The following is a 21406-nucleotide window of genomic DNA, read 5'->3' as shown; positions in this document are numbered from 1 at the left end:
ATGCATCTCATAACCACAGATAGCTATCCTCAAACAGTACAGGAACAATATAATCCACGTGCAACGATACAATTTTTACCAATGCTGCAGAACTCTGCTCTAAAGCTGTATCCATACCCATCGGATGTACTGACCATAATATAGTGGCAATATATAGAAAAACCCAAAGTTCCAAAGGCTGGGCCTAAAACAGTGTATAAGAGATCATACAAAACATTTTGTACTGATTCCTATGTTGAAGATACAAAAAATACTTGTTGGTCTGATCTGTGTAATGAGGAGCATCCAGACGCTGCACTTGATGCATCTATGAAGTTGTTTCTTCCAGTTATTGATAAGCATGCACCTATTAAGAAACTGACTGTTAGAGCTGTTATTAAGGCCCCATGGATTGATGAGAAATTGAAAAGCTGTATGGTTGAGAGGGACTAGGCAAAAGGAGTGGTGAATAAGTCTGACTGCACATCTGATTGGCACATTTATTGTAAATTGAGAAATTATGTGACTAACTAAACTAAACAAAGATAAATTACAAAGTATGATGGAGAAAAGCTTTGGAATACTTGAAAATATACCGTGTTGGATTCAAGTGCACGGTCACTACTTCACCTTTCCATTGTAGTCTGCCCTTTCAGAGAGGCCCACATAAAAAAAATACTATAGTATAATGTAGGTCTAAATACTGTAGTATTACTATATTTATATACACTATAGTATTTACTGTAGTGTTTTTGCTGACATGACTGTAGTATACTATAGTATTCACTGTAGTGTTTTTGAGTACTTTACTGTAGTATTCACTGTGTTTTTGCGGACATGACTGTAGTATACTATAGTATTCACTGTAGTGTTTTTGGGGACATGGCCGTCGTATACTACAGTCATGTCCGCAAACACACTACAGTGAATACTATAGCATACTGCAGTTATGTCTGCTAAAACACTACAGTGAATACTATAGTATACTAGTCATGTCCGCAAAAAATATTACAGTAAATACTACAGTAAAGTCAGCAAAAACACTAAAGTGAATACCATAGTTTAAAAATATAGTAATACTACAGTATTTAGACCATAATATACTATAGTAATTCTTCATGTGTGTTAGCTGTAAATGTGTAACATGTTTGATGTTTGGATTAGGACCATCATGGAAATACATTTTAAACTTTTATTTTGGTTATTTTCAACACATTTCTAAGTGCATTGTATCCACATTTGTGGTTGTATTGTATTTTTTAATAGTCAAATAAAATCAACCAATCAATCAAGGGATACTACAGTGTAGAGTATAGTACTTGCAAACATTTCTCATAATGGGGTATTGTGTGTAGGTGGGTGAGAAATGTGGAACAAGTAAAAGGTTATGAATACTTTATGAAGGCACTGTATGTGGTTAAAAATAGACAGTGTGAAGTGTGAAGAACAGTGAGTTTCCTGACTTCACACCACTCTGATCACTACTCTCAAGTCATGACCATGGATCAGCTCAACATCTTCATCTCTAACATCACCTCGGTGAATCCTGGCGACATCGTCTCCAGTACACTGTTGGGACTGTGCTGCCTAGTGGGCCTCCCTGCAAATATAGCTGTCATCGTGGTCATTCTGCGCCAGGTAGAAATAGATAATGTCACCCTGAAACTCATGCTGAATCTGGCTTGTTCTGACATCCTGTGTCTGGCCACCCTCCCTGTGTGGATCTACTCCCTCCTGTGTGGTTGGAATCTTAGCCGTGGGCTCTGCAAGTTCTTCTCCTTCATGGTCTATTGCAGCCTACACGTCAATATCATCAGTGTGACTATGATGAGTGTGCAGCGCTACGTGTCAGTTCTCTACCCCCATCAGTGGGCCAGGCTGGGAAGGAGAGGTGAGAAGGTATTGCTACTTGCACTATGGGGACTTGCATGCATCCTAACCGGGCCTGCTGTTGCAACAAGGAATACAGTGGTTACTGGTTCCGGTCTAAGATGTCAAAGACACACTGAATCGGACTGGGAAATAGTGGCTGTTCTTTTATTTGAGACTTTGGTGGGTTTAGTTCTGGGTTCCATTCTGGTCACCTTTTATTTCTTCCTTCACAAGCGAGTAAACCAGACAGCCCTCTTCAGCACCCAAAGGATGACCAGATTGGTCACTGGAATTACTGTGACCTTCATCATTCTCTGGGTTCCTGGTCATGTTGTTAACATTGTGGACATCTCAGCCACCTTACTCAAGTATTCACACCCTGTTACATCTGCTAAACTGAAGACCTTTAGTGAGTTGACAGGGGACTTTTTTAAGTGTCTTACCTTTGTTAACAGTTGTGCGGACCCCTTTCTGTATGCGTTTGCCTATCAGAGAATTTGGCAGAGAAGTCCAGCGAAGCAGGAGAGAGCAGACAGTGCTATTCAGACCTCTGTGTAATATTTCAGTCAATCATTTATGCTTTTTTGTATTATTTTTTTTAAATATATATATTTGAGGTGTGCATGTAAATCAGAGGGAGGGGGGCACTACGGCTTTGAAGCAAAGAGGTTACCTATATTGTGGTAACATTTTTAAAAACTCTGATAGTAGAATGTAAACACTGTCAAAAAATTGCTTCATTATGATTGACAAAAGACCAACAATGTTGGTGAAAGCAGAAACAGAATGGAATCTCTATAAATTATGGTCACAAAGCAGCTTGAAGCCATCTTCAGTGTCTCCTTTCAAACCATGCAAACTTAGTCAGTGCTTAAATGCATCAAGGCAATGCGTGGATTCTATTGAAATAGTAAATGCAAAATTGAAAGCGAAATTATCAACTCACTTTGCAGGAAGCTGGAGATGGAGTAGGTGAGAAAAAATGTTATTGTTGTCAGTACATGCAACATGACAGTCAGTGACAAAGATAGAATACAGGTAGCTTAGTGGTTAAGAGCGTTGTGCCAGTAACCGAAAGGTCGCTGGTTCTAATCCCTGAGCCGACTAGGTGAAAAATGTGTCAATGTGCCCTTGAGCAAGGCACTTAACCCTAATTGCTCCTATAAGAGCGTCTGCTAAATGACAAAAAATGTAAAAAATGTAAATATAGAAACATACTTCATCTCCCTTACAGCCACCATCATCAAACATGAAACAAACAGGTATAATATAACTTCACACACATTACATCAACTTTCATAATTTTTATTCAGCCCTTTGGTTCCTAAAACCATAAAATGACCATCATTTTGAGAAAACGTGAAACATTGTCTGAGACATCTTCAAGTGGCACAGTCTTTGATACCCTTCATGGTACAGTGTGTTGATGTAGAAGGAGCAGAAAAAAGCTCTGACTGTCAGGCCCAAACGCTTGAGACAGATTGGCCATAAAATATGCTTTTACTGCTGCCAGCAAAATACATACTCTGACTTTAATGCACAGTTAACTTTTATGAGTGTTCTTTAAGAGAAAACATTACACCTTTTACAGGGATGAGGAGGGGATGAGACCTTACTCAGTAAATATGAACAATAGTTCTGCTCTGCCGTTTTGAATTGAACTGTGAATTGATGAGTCCGGTCATAAAGTAACAAGTTAGTGTAACATATACAACCAGCATATTTGCTTTTCCTATTAAATGTTTCTTCAATTGTTGCAGCATCAGAATAAGGTGTACAATAAATAACAGTGTATCATATTAATAAATTGCTCTCCACAAATGCTTGACTGCTATGGTCATTTCATACACCGGTCTGATTTAGATTGCAGACCATGTTCTCTGCTCTAACTAATAATAACTAAAGCACACATGTACTGTATGTATGATGGGCAGACTTCGCATGGTCTGAATATCATCCTTATTTGTGGACTTCCTTGCTTCAGAACACTCAACACTGAAACAACCTTACCTACAACCATGACCTTTTAAGTATGTATTTATCTTTTGCAAAGCTTGACTATCTATCAATCCCATTCTCCAGTCCAAGTGATAGAGCAGCTTTAGAATAGATTCTGAAGTAAATATAATGTATTGAGTCCTACGCAGAAATAATTCCTCTGCTTTTCTCAGTGTTTAACCCTCCTTTTTATGTCAAATTATGTTATTTTCCAGCTCCAGCGGTGAGACTGGTATGACTGCAGCTGAGCTGACATGAGTGGGAGTTACTAGTGGTGGGATCCAATACAATACACATACGCCCAGGCACAAATAGACACGCTTGAATAATCATGACATTTCTGTCGCAACTGCAGCCCAAAGAAAAATAAATACCACGTTGCGATTATAAAGCCTTTTACAAATTTAGCTTATCTTCAATGATACAAGGCAAATAGTCTATAGTAGGGGTAATGCTCCTCAAAAATTCAAACATGATGAACCTAAGCAAATAAAATCAACAGGATGTCAATTTCCTGAAGTTTATTTTTGAAACTAGTATTGAGCTTACAAAATACCCTTGATAGAGTGACGGAACACATTGGTAAACATCACACACATTGAAAAAGTTAAATTCAGATTCACTAAACTGGATAGGCACACTCAAACCACGTGTAAACACATCAACATAAACAACTTAATTAATCCATAATTTGAATAGAGTGAAGGAACTTAAATGACTGTATATTGACCACATTCACAAAAATACAGCGATCAGGCTTTCAGAAAGACCTGTACTTCCTAAGACTTAGACAAAAAGTGTGCACTGGGATGCAACTTTAGTTTTGCATATCATGCTATTGATTAACTACAATCAACAATGTGGGCTGCCCCACAATGCTAATGCTATACAGAAAAGTCTACATGCAAGGATTTCAGAGGGTAACAGGAGTCCTTTTGTTTTTTTGCAATGTTGTTAACAGTAGTAACGGTGTTAATAGGATCTGATACATCCTGTCCTAATATCTTGAAGCTAACAGAACAAGGAGGGTATTGCTGGTGGAACAACAGTCAGTGCTGCTGACTAATTTAGCATGTTGTTAGTGGTTCGACGAAGTAAAGTAGCGGTGGATTCCTCTACTCTGCTGAATGGATTTAGTTTAGCTGACCGAGCAGGGGTCATCCTTGGAGGGCTTCACGTCTCCCTGAAGCAGTTGAATCATCACAGCCTTGGTCAGGTAACTGGAGGTGCCTCTCCTGCCCATCGGAGGTGTCTTATAGAACTCCTCCATATCATCCTGGGGACAATAATGGTTTTTCATTGCAAACTAGCAGTACTGTTATATACAGTGCAAACTGTCAAAAGTTGTCTAACAAACAATGCTTTTCAGCAACGACATGCAGAGTGAACAACTATTCAGATTGGAAATATCTGATTTGAATAACAAGTAAACACGTGACACAATTATTCCCATCCTTACCGATTAATGAATTAAGTCGAGACTGACCAGAATAATTAATCGCCAAAGCACACAAGATGTCCTCCCCTTGAATATGAGGTCTGCTTCTACTTAGCTGCTCTGAACCAGATCTAACTTGTACTGTACAACGTTATGGACGTACAATAGCTAAGCTTGCATGCTGCATGAACTCCAAGGAGCTTGTGTGACAGTGGTCTGACCCAACCTTAGATCCTGTGAGCCCAGTTGACAGGTTAGGGCAGAGCATAGCACCTACCTGTTTCTTCATCCCCTCCTGACTCCTGTCCTTCTGGAAGTCATGGAAGGCCTCCTTCACCAGAACGTCCAGGTCCACCTTCTCCGAGAACTCCAGCTCCGGGTTTCTCTCCAACACTATGGACACCACCATCAGCAGCTGCAACCATGGAGATTAGGAGCCATGAGAAAATGTGTGTACAATTAGGATTTTTGTATTGTAAACCCAATATGTAGTGGAAAGGTTACTAGATGAAATGTGTGGGTAAGATAGTCAATGGAGCGTACTGTTTGACCAATAGCAGTGTATGGAAAACATGCAGCTGTAAATTAGTGACATCTGATTGGCCCATACCTCTACTACTATCTGCCTGTACTCAGGCAGCACTATGTCCTTCAGTGTGTCTTCCACCAGCAGAGAAAAGTTCATCTCATACATGGTCATGTCAGACAGAGTAGGTTGCTGCAATGGAAGGAAAGTGGGAGATTTTAACAGTAATGCTTTAGGCAAGAACACCCCGATGACCAATTATTACCAAAAAGACTAACTCACATACTCAAATAAACAGAAATGTATTTAATAGTGGGTTATTGTGATGCAATGGGATCTGCTGTATTCAAATCATCATTTTGAATCAACTGCTGTGCCAAGCATCCTACTGTACTTCAAATAGTATTTTTGGGCATTTCAACACTGTCAAAGGGGGCCTATAGTGTGGTCCTTCAGAGATGTGATTAAATGTGGAGTTTGAGGATGTAAATAAAGAAGGATTATTATGTCTCAACTGCAATAACCAACACTACCTGTGGTAGATGGATCCCTGCCACTACGATGCCATTACAAGTTCTCTCCAAAATTTGCCACACTCGGTCATAGAAGCCATGGGGAGTCCTGTTGAGGGAACCATCGATTTGACGCCTGTTGATCCAGGACCTGGGATGGGTAACGAACAGGGAAATGAATGAAATAGAATAAAAAAATGTGTGTGTGTGTGTCAAGGCTTGTGTTTGTGCTTGTGTTTACCTGCCATGCTGTTGTGGCTGAAGGACATCCAGCAGCAGCTGTTTAACATCGCTGGGGGACATTTGGTAAATGTCCTGGGGTGGCATGTCACCTGCTCGGATCTCCAACTCATGCTTCATGGCCTGGACGATCCATCTACATCAATACCAGCAGAATACTAAGCAAAAACAATGCATCTCATAACCACAGATAGCTATCCTCAAACAGACAGATTGAGAGACAAACAGAATAACAACCACCCAGCTGTAGGATCAGAATGGCCATGGCTACAGCCTGCCTAGCTCTATTCCTCCAGGGCTCTATTCGTACCCGACGCGGATCTTGAGCATGCCGCTGAACAGCTCGGGGGTGTTGGAGATGATCCAGCCGATGTGGATGACCAGCTCCTGCTGCAGCACGGCCTCCCTCTCCCCGTAGCACTTGCTGTAGAGGATGCCCTTGATAACCCCAGGTGAGAGGGGGTTGGAGATCACCTCCTCCTCATGCCCAAACAGTCCCAGCGTTACCTGGCAACAGAGCACAGCCCAGCCAGCATCAGAGAAATGTCTGCAGTTCTGTTATTGTTTTGTGGGGATTATTTTACTAAGAGGACAGAGTGATGAACCAGAAAGGTAGAGGTGTTTACATCATGGATAACAAGGAGCAAATAGTCAAAATGATTGAAATAAAAACTTAGATTATATTTTATTTTCTATTATGGGTGACATCACTCAACCTATAAGCTTTTTGACAGACCAGATAGTATGCAATACTATATAGAAATTCTGATGTCTTCGGGTCCCCTTCGCTAGGGCGGCAGGTAGCTTAGTGGTTAAGAGCGTAGTGCCAGTAACCGAAAGGTCGCTGGTTCTAATCCCAGAGCCGACTAGGTGAAAAATCTGTCGATGTACCCTTGAGCAAGGCACTTAACCCTAATTGCTCCTGTAAGTCGCTCTGGATAAGAGCGTCTGCTAAATGACTAAAATGTAAATGTAAAACTATCTCTCCATCTCTCCACTGTAAAACTGCCTCTACGATGCAATTTATATGCAGATTCACACCTTGAGGTACTTCATAGTAAAGTGGGTACTGCTAGGAAGCAACTAATCTCTGTGTAATATTTGAGAAAAAGTATAATGATAAAACATTGGCCAAGGCAGCTCACTTCATATAAATCCAAGGGAAAAGGGAGCTTATATTAGGTTATAGGTCAGGTCACAGCATACATAGAGCCTGTTAATGCCAGGAATAAACTTTTAGCAGGTTACTATACGAAACACAATAGCAGCCTTGCTACAGGGCTAAAGAACAGTGAGTTAGCTGGGAAATACGAAGCGTGCAACTGCAATAACACTAAGCATTTCATATAGGACAATAGCATGCAGAGCTCATTGTCAACTGAACGTTCCTAATACTTTCAAAATGGACATCATTTCATCCAATTCATTGATAATCAGTGAACATTTAGATTGTGTTCGAAATAGTCATCTGACTTGAAAAAAACGAACATGGTTCAACTTTTAAATTTGTCCTCATTTTCAAATGTCCACTTACCTGCTTGCCATGCACTAAAACACTAGTAATACTTGGGGCAATGCTGTCCACTAGCTTAGTTATCACACTGGCTGCGATTCGTACAACCCCCCTGGTGAACAAAAACACAAGGAGATCCTTAATAAGATCAACGCTATATGTGTCAATACGTTAACTCTACAGTAGGAGCAGTTCATAATGACAGTGCAATAACAATGTAGTCTGCTGTGTTCTCTATCATAAGAACCATCCATAAAGTATAACCATGAAATGAAGGCTGATGTGCTGTAACGTGATTTGAGGCACATTACTGAAGGTGCAATTAATGTAATGAAGTTCTAAAACAAAGGCAAGTGTGTGTGTGTGGGATGTCCCACTCATGTCCACCAGTGTGTCTATACAGTACAAAGAGCCTTGTTTTGCTGAGCAAATGAAAAACAACCTAAATCGACTCTGGTTTTCATCTCCAGATTGTCAAAATAAATGATCATCATTGCAATTCTGCACATGTAAAACCACATATCTACAAACTTCCCTTCCTGCAACTGAAGGACTTTTGTATAAATAACTAAAATGGCGGACTGATCAAATCACATGATGCCGTCCCCATGGAATGGAAAGCAATTAGCATGGTGGGTGCTTCCCTCTGGGACATCTAGCCCTAGCCTACCCTGGCAGAACAGGCAGTTGCTCCAAATGAAGATTTCACTGCATGAATTCAACTCTGACTCCTGCCATTGTTTCCCAACTCAGCCAATTCATTTTCACTATTAGATTAGGGGGGTGGGCAGACATAAATTTCACAAATTTACGATTGCATTATTCGCTAGAGTAACTGTGCAATACGTCTCCTCCTGCTTGCTGGGTTCCTGTGAGGAAAAAGCAACAGGCATTGGCTGTAGATATAGTACATACGCTCCCCTCTGTATTTATTTGGACAGTAAGCTAAAACAACATTTTGTCTCTATACTCCAGCATTTTGGATTTGAGATCAATGTTTTATATGAGGTGACAGTACAGAAAGTCTCCTTTTATGTGAGGGTATTTTCATAGAAATCAGTTTTCCCGTTTAGACATTTGTACAAATTCACTTACAGTGTATTTAAGCAGTTAAAAGTTTAGTATTTGGTCCCATATTCCTAGCATGTTATGACTACATCAAGCTTGTGACTCTACAAGCATTTGCAGTTTTTTGGGGTTGTGCTTTGGATTATGTTGTACCCAATATACAGTACCAGTCAAAAGTTTAGACACACCTACTCATTCCAGGGTTTTTCATTATTTTTTACTATTTTCTACATTGGAATCATGTATTAACCAAAAACGTGTTAAATAAATCAAAAATATATTTTATATTTGAGATTCTTCAAATAGCCACCCTTTGCCTTGATGACAGCTTTGCACACTATTGGCATTCTCTCAACCAGCTTCATGAGGTAGTCACCTGGAATGTATTTCAATTAACAGGTGTGCCTTCTTAAAAGTTAATTTGTGGAATTCCTTTCCTTCTTAATGCGTTTGAGCCAATCAGTTGTGTTGTGACAAGGTAGGGGGGGGTTTACAGAAGATAGCCCTATTTGGTAAAAGACCAAGTCCATATTATGGCAAGAACAGCTCAAATAAGCAAAGAGAAACGACAGTCCATCATTAGTTTAAGATATGAAGGTCAGTCAATACGGAACATTTCAAGAACTTTGAAAGTCTCTTCAAGTGCAGTCGCAAAAAACATCAAGCGCTATGATGAAACTGTCTCTCATGAGGACCGCCACAGGAATGGAAGACCCAGAGTTACCTCTGCTGCAGAGGATAACTTCATTCGAGTTACCAGCCTCAGAAATTGCAGCCCAAATAAATGCTTCACAGAGTTCAAGTAACAGACACATCTCAACATCAACTGTTCAAAGGGGATTGTGTGAATCAGGCCTTCTTGGTCGAATTACTGCAAAGAAACCACTACTAAAGGACACCAATAAGAAGAAGAGACCTGCTTTGGCCAAGAAACACGAGCAATGGACATTAGACAGGTGGAAATCTGTCCTTCGGTATGGATTCTAAATTTGAGATTTTTGGGTCGAACCTTGTGAGACGCGGTGTTGATGAACGGATGATCTCCGCATGTGTATTTCCCACCGTAAAGCATGGAGGAGGAGGTGTTATGGTGTGAGGGTGCTTTGCTGGTGACACTGTCAGTGATTTATTTAGAATTCAAGGTACACTTAAACAGCATGGCTACCACAGCATTCTACAGCGATACGCCATCCCATCTGGTTTGCGCTTTCTTGTTTACTATATGATTCCATATGTGTTATTTCATAGTTTTGATGTCTTCATTATTATTCCACAATGTAAACAATTGTAAAAATAAAGAACAGCCCTTGAATGAGTAGGTGTGTCCAAACTTTTGACTGGTAGTGTAAATTAATGGTAAATAATGTATTGTGTCATTTTGGAGTCATTTCTATTGTAAATAAGAATATAATATGTTTCTACATTAATATGGATGCTATCATGATTATGGTTAATCCTGAATGAATCGTGAATAATGATGAGTGAGAAAGTTACAGAGGCACAAATGTTTTTGGTAATGGTGAGAGGTTAGCATGTTGTGGGGGTATGATCTTTGTGCATCTGTAACTTTCTCACTATATGGGACCTTATACTAAACGTTTGACTACTTTAATACAGTATATGTGAATTTGTCCAAATACTTATGACCCCTTGAAATGGGAGGACTAGATAGAGCACATAGTGCTTTCACTTCTAAATGGTACAACAGATATGTATAAAATACCCTCAAATAAAAGGTGGCATTCTGTACTGTCGCCTCTTATAAAACATATTGATCTCACATCCAAAATTCTGGAGTATAGAGCCAAATTAAAGGTTCTAGCTTCACTGTCCAAATAAATACGGAGGGGAGTGTACATGGCAGCAGACAGGGTTGCTTAGCCATACACATCAACTTTTTAAAAACGGTCTCAATAGCAGTCAAAATAAAAATCAGAAAATACAGTGCTTTAAACTTCAGGTGGATTGTAGGTTCTAGTAAAAACAAGATTTCCTAAAAAGGTGTACTTTCATCATTTTGACAATATTCACCTCCCATTTACCACTCAAATTCAGCCTTCTATCATTTTACTTATTGTAAATTGTGCTCATATTATTTTAGCACTGATATGGTCTATGGCTTATACTTCTACATATTTTGTCGAGGAAATGTCAGGCTAAATGCTCAAAGGGCATGTTGTGATGTTAAATCATTGATGTTGTGTAATGTAAATGAACTTATTTCAAGCTCCACTTATTAACCTATGTTAAATAAATGAGAAAGGAAAGTGGACCAAGTATTGATATGGTTCCAGAGCAAGGTGGAGCCTGGCCTATGGGCTGTTCTACTCTCCGACTCTCAGGTCCCTCTGCAATTATGCTCAATCTTAGCGCTGAGCAATATGAAAACTCACAACCAGCTCCCCTGAAACAGCCGAACCATCACAACTACAATGGCAAGAGCAAAAAGGCCAACGGAGCATGTGAACGTGAAATTGATTGTCCATAGAGAGCAATTGGATAGTGATGCAGAGGGAAGGAGTGAATGAGTGAAGCATAGCACTTACAGTTAATGGTACACGCTGTGCACAGTGACTTACTGGCAAACTGAGCTAATACAGTACACAAGCTACACACTCAACACATCAACTCTCCTCCGTTACCTGCTTGCCATGGACCACCAGTGTGGTGATATGAGGGGCTATAGAACTGGCAAACTTCATGATAACGGCCGCAGCGTAACGTACCGCCAGCCTACACCCATAGAAATGTGTATCATTGTTTACAACAGTTTGGAATTCAGTGGAGAAATTTACAATTTTGATGAAGACAGACATAGGAGAGAAAATGTTACATAAATCTTGAAACGACAGTAAAATGATCTGAAAGGCAAAAAAGTTAAAGGCTCTTCATAGAGGTACTGTAAAAAATTGATGGATATTACAAACTATTGTTTCACGTTAAATGGAAAGGGAATGATGTGCTAGAGAAAGAAGGAAATCTGACCAAAGCTTCCTGGTCCCAGCTCTTCTGTAAAGTCTCTCCATGTCTTCCATTAGGGTCTCTGGAAACAGTTTAAAAAAAAAGAAGAAAAAAGTCCTCTAAGTGAACTGAGCAATGCAAATCACTGTATATATTCTAGAAATTATGTAAAACAAACAATGTAAACTGTAGATGATTGGGTCTGAAAACAGTGTTTGCCAAGACACTGCTATTCATGACACTAGCTGCATAGGCTATGCCTTGGTTGAATTGACCCCATTTCTTCTTTTTATTATTTCTAACACAGAGGAGATCCTGATCCAAACAAAATCAGTTAGTGCATGGGGTGCTAAATGGATTAGGCTCTGGACATTTCATTTACAGTGATGCACTGATATCCACCCTGGGGCTTGTTGGCCTGGTAGTCTGGCTCTCATAAATAGTGTTAAAGTATCTGTCCACTGTTCCCAATTTTTGTTATAAAATATGACCTCAAATTAATTACAATATGAATTAAATAGATGTCCTTCCAAAACATTATAATTAAGGATGTTAAAAATCTGCTTTTCTCTGTGCCCCTGCTTGGCCTGTTAGGAAACAACAGAGTGGCCCACGACACCAAATCTCAACCCAATTGAACACTTATGGGAGATTCTGGAGCAGTGCCTGAGACAGCGTTTTCCACCACCATCAACAAAACACCAAATTATTAATTTTCTTGTGGAAGAATGGTGTCGCATCATTCCAATAGAGTTCCAGACACTTGTAGAATCTATGCCAAGGTGCATTGAAGCTTTTCTGGCTTGTGGTGGTCCAATGCTCTATTTGGGACACTTTATGTTGGTGTTTTCTTTATTTTGGCAGTTACCTGTGTATCAGTCAACAACAGCAAACTGGGTTTCCTCTTGACATAAAACTTTTAGCTGCAAACCACAGGATTTAAAATAGAAGGGAATGGCGAGATGGTTGTTGCGTGGAGGATCTGCTTTGACTTGCTTTCTTGTTGGCTTGCCAGTTAGCCGCGACAGCGAATGTTAGCATGCTAGTTAGCTAACTGCTTCTAAACAGCCAGCAGACCAACTCTTAAAAACCACATAATTTGAAATAGAAGGGACTGGCAAGATAGTTGTTGCATAGGCGTTGTCTTTTTTGATAACAGCAACTGTGGATTGTTGGATTGCTAGCTAGCTTGCTTGTGTGCAGTGAGTGTGCACTCCTGAGCCTCCCCTAGTCTCGAGAAGGATCCTTCTTCCCACCGGAGAATTTGGGAAAAAAATTAAAAGCTGCTGGACCAATCACATACAGGCCTGTCTTGGCCAAAGAGGATGATGTCATTATACAAGCTAATTTGAAGCGTAAAAAAAAAAAAACGGTTTGTTTCAAAAACAAGTCTGAGATTGGGTTTTACTGAAAGGTTTTTCTCTCATTTATGTTTTGGCTACAACTAGAAGTAAAGGACAGGACGAGTCAACAACACTATTTGGGTATGAGCAAACATAATATTTTCACTAGACTGTTACTTTAACAGAGTAACACCATTTTGCAAGTGTGTTTTTGTTTCTGTGCCTACCATCCTTGGCAAAGAAGTCAGGACCTTCTTTCTTCATGAGAATACTGGCAAGCTGTGCTTGACTGGCCAGGCAGTCAGAGTCCTGAGTAAGACAAAAACACAGGAAGAGGTCAAAGGTCATGCCATGGGGTGTAAAGACAGTTTAGAGTCAGATCTAGGGCCCTACATTACACACCCATCTCCTTTCGATTGAAGCTGTCATAGTATAGTCACCGTACTCCTGGACTCACATTGAACTTCTGCATGATCTCGTTGGTGGATTTGTGTTTCCACTCCTCGATGTCGATCTCAGGCTGCTGCTCCAGGTCTGAGGCATTGGGCGTGCTCATCTGCCTCTTCACCTTGGAGTGCTTGGGCATCTCCAGCTCCTGAAAGTTCTTAAACTCTGGGATTCTAGACCAGGGGAGGTTACAGGAGTATTTTCAGGTTTACAGGCAAGTTAAATCCTTTACACGCTGATTCCTCTATAAAGACTGTTTTGTGACACAAAGGCGGAACGACAGGAACAAGCTCTTACTCTGCTTCATTGACACGAAGGAAGTCCAACTGCTCCACAATAGCTCCTGATATCAGGGTCTGGAAGGATAATTTAATAGTCACATCAAGGAATCAAATTTATTTGGGATATGGCCAGTTCAGGTGATTTCAAACATTCTGACTGAAGTCACATCAAAATGAAGATAGCCAGTTAGATGTACAAAGGGGAATTATGTTCCCAGAAGAATGAGATGATAAAAGGGATTGACTATGAGGGATGGAGCCCTTTGTCTGCTCCTAGAGTTAGGTGTGAGGAGAATATTGAGCGTCCTTCTTAAAAGACGTCACATCAAAACATCTAAAGAACTCTCTAGAGACACAAAGTCATTGTAACAGTAGGAAATAGAACTCGGTGAAGGCAATTCGAAGGCAATTCAAAGGCATTGGATTTGCAAACATACATACAGTGGGGAAAAAAAGTATTTAGTCAGCCACCAATTGTGCAAGTTCTCCCACTTAAAAAGATGAGAGAGGCCTGTAATTTTCATCATAGGTACACGTCAACTATGCCAGACAAAATGAGGAAAAAAAATCCAGAAAAACACATCGTAGGATTTTTAATGAATTTATTTGCAAATTATGGTGGAAAATAAGTATTTGGTCAATAACAAAAGTTTCTCAATACTTTATTATATACCCTTTGTTGGCAATGACACAGGTCAAACGTTTTCTGTAAGTCTTCACAAGGTTTTCACACACTGTTGCTGGTATTTTGGCCCATTCCTCCATGCAGATCTTCTCTAGAGCAGTGATGTTTTGGGGCTGTCGCTGGGCAACACGGACTTTCAACTCCCCTCCAAAGATTTTCTATGGGGTTGAGATCTGGAGACTGGCTAGGCCACTCCAGGACCTTGAAATGCTTCTTACGAAGCCACTCCTTCGTTGCCCGGGCGGTGTGTTTGGGATCATTGTCATGCTGAAAGACCCAGTCACGTTTCATCTTCAATGTCCTTGCTGATGGAAGGAGGTATTCACTCAAAATCTCACGATACATGGCCCCATTCATTCTTTCCTTTACACAGATCAGTCGTCCTGGTCCCTTTGCAGAAAAACTGCCCCAAAGTATGATGTTTCCACCCCCATGCTTCACAGTAGGTATGGTGTTCTTTGGATGCAACTCAGCATTCTTTGTCCTCCAAACACGACGAGTTGAGCTTTTACCAAAAAGTTCTATTTTGGTTTCATCTGACCCTATGACATTCTCCCAATCCTCTTCTGGATCATCCAAATGCACTCTAGCAAACTTCAGACGGGCCTGGACATGTACTGGCTTAAGCAGGGGGACACGTCTGGCACTGCAGGATTTGAGTCCCTGGCGGCGTAGTGTGTTACTGATGGTAGGCTTTGTTACTTTGGTCCCAGCTCTCTGCAGGTCATTCACTAGGTCCCCCCGTGTGGTTCTGGGATTTTTGTGATCATTTTGACCCCACGGGGTGAGATCTTGCGGGGAGCCCCAGATCGAGGGAGATTATCAGTGGTCTTGTATGTCTTCCATTTCCTAATAATTGCTCCCACAGATGATTTCTTCAAACCAAGCTGCTTACCTATTGCAGATTCAGTCTTCCCAGCCTGATGCAGGTCTACAATTTTGTTTCTGGTGTCCTTTGACAGCTTTTTGGTCTTGGCCATAGTGGAGTTTGGAGTGTGACTGTTTGAGGTTGTGGACAGGTGTCTTTTATACTGATAACAAGTTCAAACAGGTGCCATTAATACAGGTAACAGTGGAGGACAGAGGAGCCTCTTAAAGAAGAAGTTACAGGTCTGTGAGAGCCAGAAATCTTGCTTGTTTGTAGGTGACCAAATACTTATTTTCCACCATAATTTGCAAATAAATTCATTAAAAATCCTACAATGTGATTTTCTGGATTTTTTTTCTTCTCAATTTGTCTGTCATAGTTGACGTGTACCTATGATGAAAATTACAGGCCTCTCTCATCTTTTTAAGTGGGAGAACTTGCACAATTGGTGGCTGACTAAATACTTTCCCCCCACTGTATTCACTACTTCTAAATGCATTTCCAAAGGAAAGGAGAAATGACAATAGTACTGTGAGGGTAGATATCACAATGCCTCAAAGAAGTGTGAGTAGACAAGTAAAAGTGTTGAGAACCTGAAGTCTGTCCACGTGAACTTTGACCCCACCGATGCTCCCCTTCTTGAACGATGCCAACATGTCCAGGACTGGGTTGAAACGGCTCCCCCTGATGGATAGAAACCAAGGATATTCTACTGTTACTATGGTCATCATTCTTCTCCATATTAACCTAATGAGTATTGAGCTGTTTTATATGCTATTCCACTGACTCCTATAGAACAACCTCTACTATGGACAGGTAAGCAATTGTATTCCATTTAAAAAGGTGTTCTTTGGATAATGATCAATACTGCTGTAATCAGCATAACACCCAAGCTAAGGTGATATAAATGACTATAATGAAACTCTTATCGGAAAATACAGGCACACCTCCTGTACTGAATTCCAATACACTCTAAAGCAGTAACCCTTACAGTACAGAAGGGAATACAAAAGTACAGCGGCTTGCGAAAGTATTCACCCCACTTGGCATTTTTCCTATTTTGTTGCCTTACAACCTGGAATTAAAATTGATTTTTTGGGGGGTTTGTATCATTTGATTTACACAACATGCCTACCACTTTGAAGATGCAAAATATTTTTGTGTGTGAAACAAACAAGAAATATGACAACAACAAAAAAATACTTGAGCGTGCATAACTATTCACCCCCCCAAAGTCAATACTTTGTAGAGCCACCTTTTGCAGCAATTACAGCTGCAAGTCTCTTGGGGTATGTCTCTATAAGCTTGGCACATCTAGCCACTGGGATTTTTGCCCATTCTTCAAGGCAAAACTATCCAGCTCCTTCGTTGGATGGGTTCTGCTGGTGTACAGCAATCTTTAAGTCATACCACAGATTCTCAATTGGATTGAGGTCTGGGCTTTGACTAGGCCATTCCAAGACATTTAAATGTTTCCCCTTAAACCACTTGTGTTGCTTTAGCAGTATGCTTAGGGTCATTGTACTGCTGGAAGGTGAACCTCCGTCCCAGTCTCAAATCTCTGGAAGACTGAAACAGGTTTCCCTCAAGAATTTCCCTGTATTTAGCGCCATCCATCATTCCTTCAATTCTGACCAGTTTCCCCAGTCCCTGCCAATGAAAAACATCCCCACAGCATGATGCTGCCACCACCATGCTTCACTGTGGGGATGGAGTTCTCGGGGTGATGAGAGGTGTTGGGTTTTCGCCAGACATAGCGTTTTCCTTGATGGCCAAAAAGCTAAATTTTAGTCTCATCTGACCAGAGTACCTTCTTCCATATGTTTGGGGAGTCTCCCACATGCTTTTCGGCGAACACCAAACGTGTTTGCTTATTTTTTCTTTAAGCAATGGCTTTTTTATGGCCACTCTTCCGTAAAGCCCAGCTCTGTGGAGTGTACAGATTAAAGTGGTCCTATGGACAGATACTCCAATCTCCGCTGTGGAGCTTTGCAGCTCCTTCAGGGTTATCTTTGGTCTCTTTGTTGCCTCTCTGATTAATGCCCTCCTTGCCTGGTCTGTGAGTTTTGGTGGGCGGCCCTCTCTTGGTAGGTTTGTTGTCGTGCTATATTTTTTCAATTTTTTAATAATGCTCCGTGGGATGTTCGAAGTTTCTGATATTTTTTTATAACCCAACCCTGATCTGTACTTCTCCACAACTTTGTCCCTGACCTGTTTGGAGAGATCCTTGGTCTTCATGGTGCCGCTTGCTTGGTGGTGCCCCTTGCTTAGTGGTGTTGCAGACTCAGGGGCCTTTCAGAACAGTTCAATATATACTGAGATCATGTGACAGATCATGTGACACTTAGATTGCACACAGGTGGACTTTATTTAACTAATTATGTGACTTCTGAAGGTAATTGGTTGCACCCGATCTTATTTAGGGGCTTTATAGCAAAGGGGTGAATACATATGCATGCACCACTTTTCCGTTATTTATTTTTTAGAATTTTTGTAAACAAGTAATTTTTTTCATTTCACTTCACCAATTTGGACTATTTTGTGTATGTCCATTACATGAAATCCAAATAAAAATCCATTTAAATTACAGGTTGTAATGCAACAAAATAGGAAAAACGCCAAGGGGGATGAATACTTTTGCAAGGCACTGTAGATCTTACTTGATGTTGTCCTCTCTGATGAGGACCAGGAAGAGTGGGCGACCTTTCATTTTCCAGCTGTGCTTGATGAACTGCAGTGCATTCTACATACAAAGATATGTAACACATTAAACTTGCATTGACCAAACAGACCTACAGTTAGGGACACAATGTGATGAGTGTGCAGGCCCCAGAACAAGGATTAAACCAGACGAATGTCTAAACAGCAGTGTGTATGAGGTGAGTTCACCCCAGCTCACCTTGATGTCATCAATCAGCAGCATGACGTCCTGGGATAAGTAGAAGTCACTGAGATCAAAGACGATAGGGTAGCACACCACAGTCTTCCCCAGGATACGATAAATCTGTGGGGAGGGGAGCAGACACATTGCATTACCTGATCCTGCAGGCCAAGATGGATGGCTCGGAGGTATCGATATATACATTACTCTGGACAGGACGTAAAACAACCCATCGATCTTGAGGAAGGAATACGCAGAAGCTAGAACGCATAGACATTACAATCCTGTGAGCACTGATACTTCCTAAAACTAACACACAACCTCTCCTCTACAAACAAACACACACAAATATGCACAGGCACACAAGCGCACCGCGCACACAAATAAAGAGTTGATCATAATGCCCTCTGGCAGGCCACCCTATTCCATCAGAACACATAAATGTTCCATTAAAATATTGTCTTAGTAATAGGTTTGGACCTGTGATTGATTCGTTTGGCAATTTAGTATTTTTTTTTATACAATTCAGCTGTGTAAACTTATTTCGACGACCTTCACTGGGGACAACTAGAAGGAATACCAACAAAAGTTTTATGACAGCAGCTCACAATATCAAAGTGCATTACGAAATTGAATAACAAATATTATCATCATGCATTGCATGGCAGCAGTACTTTGTACAATGTTAAGAGTAAGGCAAAAATATGTATATTATCTATTTACATTATATCTGTACATGTAACTGAATATTATTCCGTTTCTGAGCTGTGGTTGCATACTGAGAAGTGCTAGTTTATTTTAATCAGTGAGGAGGTGGTGGTATGCCCATGACCTCTGAGTATGTGGTAGTATTGAGTGGTGAACACTCACCTTGCAAGTCCCCATGCAGCCCACTGGCCTTTCTGGACGCCCACTCAGCCCCAGCTTCTTATTGATGGCCAGGAAGCGGTACGCCTGGGGGAGAAAGAGAAATACATACATATTTCAGTTTCGTTTTTAAAAGCCTAGTTTTCAAATTACACATTAAATCTTGGACCATGGCCTATTGACCAACAACATTTACATTACATTTTACATTACATTTACATTTACATTTATTACATTTATTACATTTACAACTGACACTGACAAACAGACCACAACAACATAGATTACCCTCATTCTATTCCCTCAGACAAGTCACAGATCCATCAAGAACTGCTATCATATAGCTAGTTACCTTCCTTTCCTCTCTTACAGATATCTACCCTTCAGATCTGACAACACACTCAGCTAGATATGACAGAGATCATAATCGGAGTCATTTTTAAATGCCAGGCAGGGAAAATTGTCTATTTTTATTGCACCTCCAAAGATCAATCATCCTCATATCCCTGAGGGACTTTCTTTTGTTGCAATCCATAATCTAAAATTACCTCCCTCTAAAGTTATGGGATGTGTCAGTAGTTAATGGCCCCTACAGAGCCTGCCTATGACGGGTCTGTTGTGGAGCCTAACACCCCTATGGGTCTGTTTAGCGCCATGGTGCAGGTGGGTTTACTGGAGAGTTGTCAGAGGGCAGAGATATACAGGTCCCCTGCAGGTCCTTACTGTAAAGCTAGTAGCTCAGTTAGTTAGTAGGCTCCGTCAGTCAGGATCGGCCCTCACCGCTCCCCATTCTTTCACTTTTACCTGGTATGGTCTTGGTGTAATATTGCCTTGGGTAATGGTATTTTAATATTTTAAATATATTTTAATTCAATTTTAGCTATGTAATGGTACAAGGTCACAGAGTGTCTTTGCCCTGAAGACACTGAAACTGAGAGAAAGAGGTAACAACCTGTATGCCAGAGTGATGAGGAAAATTGTTGTCAAGCCACAATGCAATAACGCAGATAATGGGCATTTGATTTTACAGCACCTGACCCATGCATGTGGAGAGGCACACTGCAGTCCCTGTGACCCCTGTCATACTGTCACTGTATGAGAGATGATGGGATGTACTCAGCCCTTATCTTTACTCACCAGGCTATAAATGCCAATTATTCCTCCTAATCAATCCAATCAGAGGCTCCCGGTCGATAACACTGATTGCATACTTCAGTGGCGCTGCAGGAAATTTAGCTACCAAGCCTTAATACACAGCAATCACCAGTCTTACCAAAGAGCAATGTGTTCATACTACCACTAGATGGAGCTCTGCCACTCCTCCTGCTTTTCCCATCTTCAAATGAGTTGGAAACAAATTATACATGGATGGAATGTTCGAAAGATAATATGAGAATCAAGCAATTAACAAAATATTATAGAAATATAATAGAAAAAAGCAGAGTTCACAAAGACGGGAAACATTTATTCAGAATTAAGTCGCATAACAAATTCCCAGCACCCCTGTCCATGCGGCCTGTTTGAGGAGAGGCGTTGTGTGAACCTTTATCTGCACCCTGTCCCTGCCTGAGGAATACCAATTAACACGGCAAAGCACACAGCTCACATCACAAATCCCTCTCATTTAGACCACAATTAAAAGCAACCACACTGCTAATGTGATTGCTGCTAATGCCATCAAGAAGGCTACATTCTGAGCGTGTCATTAGGTTGGGTGAAATGAAGACTGTTGTAAGAGAAGGAGAGTTGTAACTGAACGCTTTAGTGTCGCAGTGTCTCTATTTACCAGTCGAAAACCTGCTCTCGTCTCTCCTAGACATCTGGGTCGTTCCACGAAAAGGTGGGCCTTTTGCGTCCCTTTGATATTTAAAGTAGAAATTGTGCACCAATATTGAATTTGTTATATTAAATTAAGTGCCCTTTAATA

At 40.7% G+C, this 21406-nt stretch overlaps 1 protein-coding gene across 2 annotated transcripts; it reads right to left on the bottom strand.

Annotated features, from left to right (window-relative positions):
- Nucleotides 1-4355: 4355 nt before the first annotated feature.
- Nucleotides 4356-19566, bottom strand: LOC123488247 (phosphorylase b kinase regulatory subunit beta-like; the record flags this gene model as incomplete). 2 transcript variants are annotated; one of them, XM_045219147.1, is given in 15 exon segments in its annotated part: nt 4356-5125; nt 5565-5702; nt 5898-6005; nt 6347-6476; nt 6567-6701; nt 6876-7072; nt 11789-11879; nt 12132-12189; nt 13678-13759; nt 13908-14070; nt 14195-14253; nt 16325-16415; nt 18392-18474; nt 18631-18735; nt 19483-19566. In XM_045219147.1, coding segments are annotated over 15 exon segments (1662 nt in total), but the record flags the coding sequence as incomplete, so codon positions are not given.
- Between the last annotated feature and the right edge of the window lie 1840 nt (nt 19567-21406).

The sequence above is a fragment of the Coregonus clupeaformis genome, unplaced genomic scaffold, assembly GCF_020615455.1.
Source record: "Coregonus clupeaformis isolate EN_2021a unplaced genomic scaffold, ASM2061545v1 scaf2094, whole genome shotgun sequence".
Lineage (NCBI taxonomy): Eukaryota > Metazoa > Chordata > Actinopteri > Salmoniformes > Salmonidae > Coregonus > Coregonus clupeaformis.
This window is presented reverse-complemented; position numbering and strand designations above follow the sequence as displayed.